Source organism: Anolis carolinensis, chromosome 4 (genome assembly GCF_035594765.1).
Source record: "Anolis carolinensis isolate JA03-04 chromosome 4, rAnoCar3.1.pri, whole genome shotgun sequence".
Lineage (NCBI taxonomy): Eukaryota > Metazoa > Chordata > Lepidosauria > Squamata > Dactyloidae > Anolis > Anolis carolinensis.
The window spans coordinates 48,972,037-48,974,274 of record NC_085844.1 but is presented as its reverse complement, the minus strand read 5'-3'; the positions used below and the strand labels follow the sequence as shown (position 1 = coordinate 48,974,274).

General features: G+C 42.0%; 1 protein-coding gene across 1 annotated transcript; it reads right to left on the bottom strand.

The window, feature by feature from the left end:
* Positions 1–264: 264 nt before the first annotated feature.
* Positions 265–1,334, bottom strand: LOC134298874 (phospholipid scramblase 1-like). Its single transcript, XM_062980380.1, has one exon. It carries the CDS (start codon positions 1,028–1,030, stop codon positions 308–310), a length of 723 nt encoding a protein of 240 aa, XP_062836450.1. The 5' UTR covers positions 1,031–1,334; the 3' UTR covers positions 265–307.
* Between the last annotated feature and the right edge of the window lie 904 nt (positions 1,335–2,238).

The following is a 2,238-nucleotide window of genomic DNA, read 5'->3' as shown; positions in this document are numbered from 1 at the left end:
TTCCCCTAAAAATCAGTGGATAAGCAAAACGTTCTGCAATTTGGTAGGCTAGGAGTGGTGAATGGGGTAGCAAGTTTCATCATGATAGCTCTAAAAATGAGGGAGAGAGAAGCTCCTGAAGTTTCCCCATGATAGTAATTATTTAATTAATGTTAATTACTATTAACAAAATAATAAAAAATTCATTACTCTCATTATAGTAATGGAATTTTCACCAGGCACACTTTAGAAACATTTTACAAATCAAGCACCGACACCCCCCAGTTCTGTAAGTACTTTAGAACCATTTTTAATCGATCGCACATCCCTAGTGACTGCTTTCAAAATACATGAAATCTATGAGGAAGGCAGCTCCAAGTGTGATGGCTTTCATTTTTATGTCAAGGTCCAAGGGAAACTCGATCCCAATGTTGTCAGCATCTGTTAAGATTTCCTTCAAGAAGCCGCCCCATAGCTTAGTGATTCTACCAACATTGAATTTCTCATCCAGTGACATCAGACTGAATGGAATATCTTGCCCACAGCTGCATAAAATGCAAGGCCCAACAATTTTGAGTATATCCACGTGGGCTTCATTTTGGAGCGTGAATTTAGGCAGACAGGGATCCCAATTTTGTATAACATACCCAATGGGAGTGCCAGGTGGGGCCTGGACTTCAAGCTTTTGCAAACAGCAAGGATAACAACACATGGAGCACCGAAGTGGGCGCTTCAACTGGATGATTTCGTGGCCCAAGTTGTTTAAGATTCTGATGGTGAACGGCCGTGCTGCTCCACACCAAAACAGGGTACAGAAATTGTTCTCCTCCAGTGCATAATACAGTCGTTGATCAGTGTTATTTTTTATTTCGTACCGGTTACATGTTTCAAGGCCAGTTATTATTTCCACAATCTCAATCCTTTGATGAACCAACAGAAAATCCAGTTGGCTTAAATATTCCAAGCCAGGAGGACAGTTGGGCAGAAGAGGAGGGGCAGGCATCCAAAGTGTCTCCACTGGATGACGGGGGGTGATCTGCGGGTGATCCATATAGCCCTGTGTTGACTTGGGTTAGGTTGGTTGGTGGTTCTAAAAATCCCAAGAAATGTAGCCCAGGCATATAGTAAGGTGGCCTATGTTGTAGTTGTGGTTTTGGATGCCTAGGAACCGAAGGTGTGGTTACTGTTATATGTGGCTGCATTGGTACACATCAGCATACAGCTGCTTCTTGGGGAGTTACACTGTTCTCTCAGCATGCCTCTTTCTCTTTATCCAACTGGAGGTGTTCTTCAATGTTTTATTGTACTGAGGGCCATTCATCCCAATGAACCTGAAGTCTCTGATGATAGGGCCACCTCACTGGAAGAACTTAGTTCTAGATATCAATGAGCCTATTGTTAGGTCACAGCATTCAGTAGCTGCTATTGTTCTCCAGAAGGTGAAAGAGGACATGGGGGAGACATAGATACGGACCTTCATAGACAGATGCAAAACTTAATGCTACAGATATAGAAGAATCAAAGAGAAGTGAAACACACAAATGCATGTGAGTCCTGACCTGGAGTCCAAAACTGCCTTGAAACAGTTCAAACCTACTTCAAAGAGGCTTGGACTAAGAAGTGATTTTCACGGAGTCTTTTGAAGACTATCATTGTTTTGTATATCAAAAAAAAAGGGGGGGAGTACATGTATACCTCCGTTAATGAAGTAGAGGTGTCCTTGGGCATAATTTCTTTAACAGAATACAGCAAAATCCATAAACGTGTGATATCTTAAATTCTTTGTTGATACAATTTGAAGCCAAGAAAAAGGAAAGTGTGCTCCTTTGTGGATACCAAAATCCATGGATGTTCCAGTCCCATTATGTACAATACTGTATACTAGGCTTTCGCAAATTTTTCGTTAGTTCGTTAAATTCGTTTAAAATTCGTTTCATAATTACTTTTGAATTGATATTGAACCATCTGCTCACTGCCTTACAAATATTACGAATTTGAATAATAAAAGTACCTTTTTTTCGTTTGTTTCTGATGTCTTCGGATGTAGCTGTAGCCCCTCTGAGAGGAGAAGCCATGTTGGCATGCCTCTCAGCCAATCAGAGCGGAAGAGGGAGGGAGGGAGAGGCATGGCCATCGATCTGCTAGCATTTTTAAAATGCCATTGAGACGCGGCCCCGTAGAAGCCTTCCGCATTGCTCTCTTCCCTTCTCTCTCTCCCCTCCCTGCTTCTCTCTCTCTCTCTCTCTGAGAGAGAGAGAG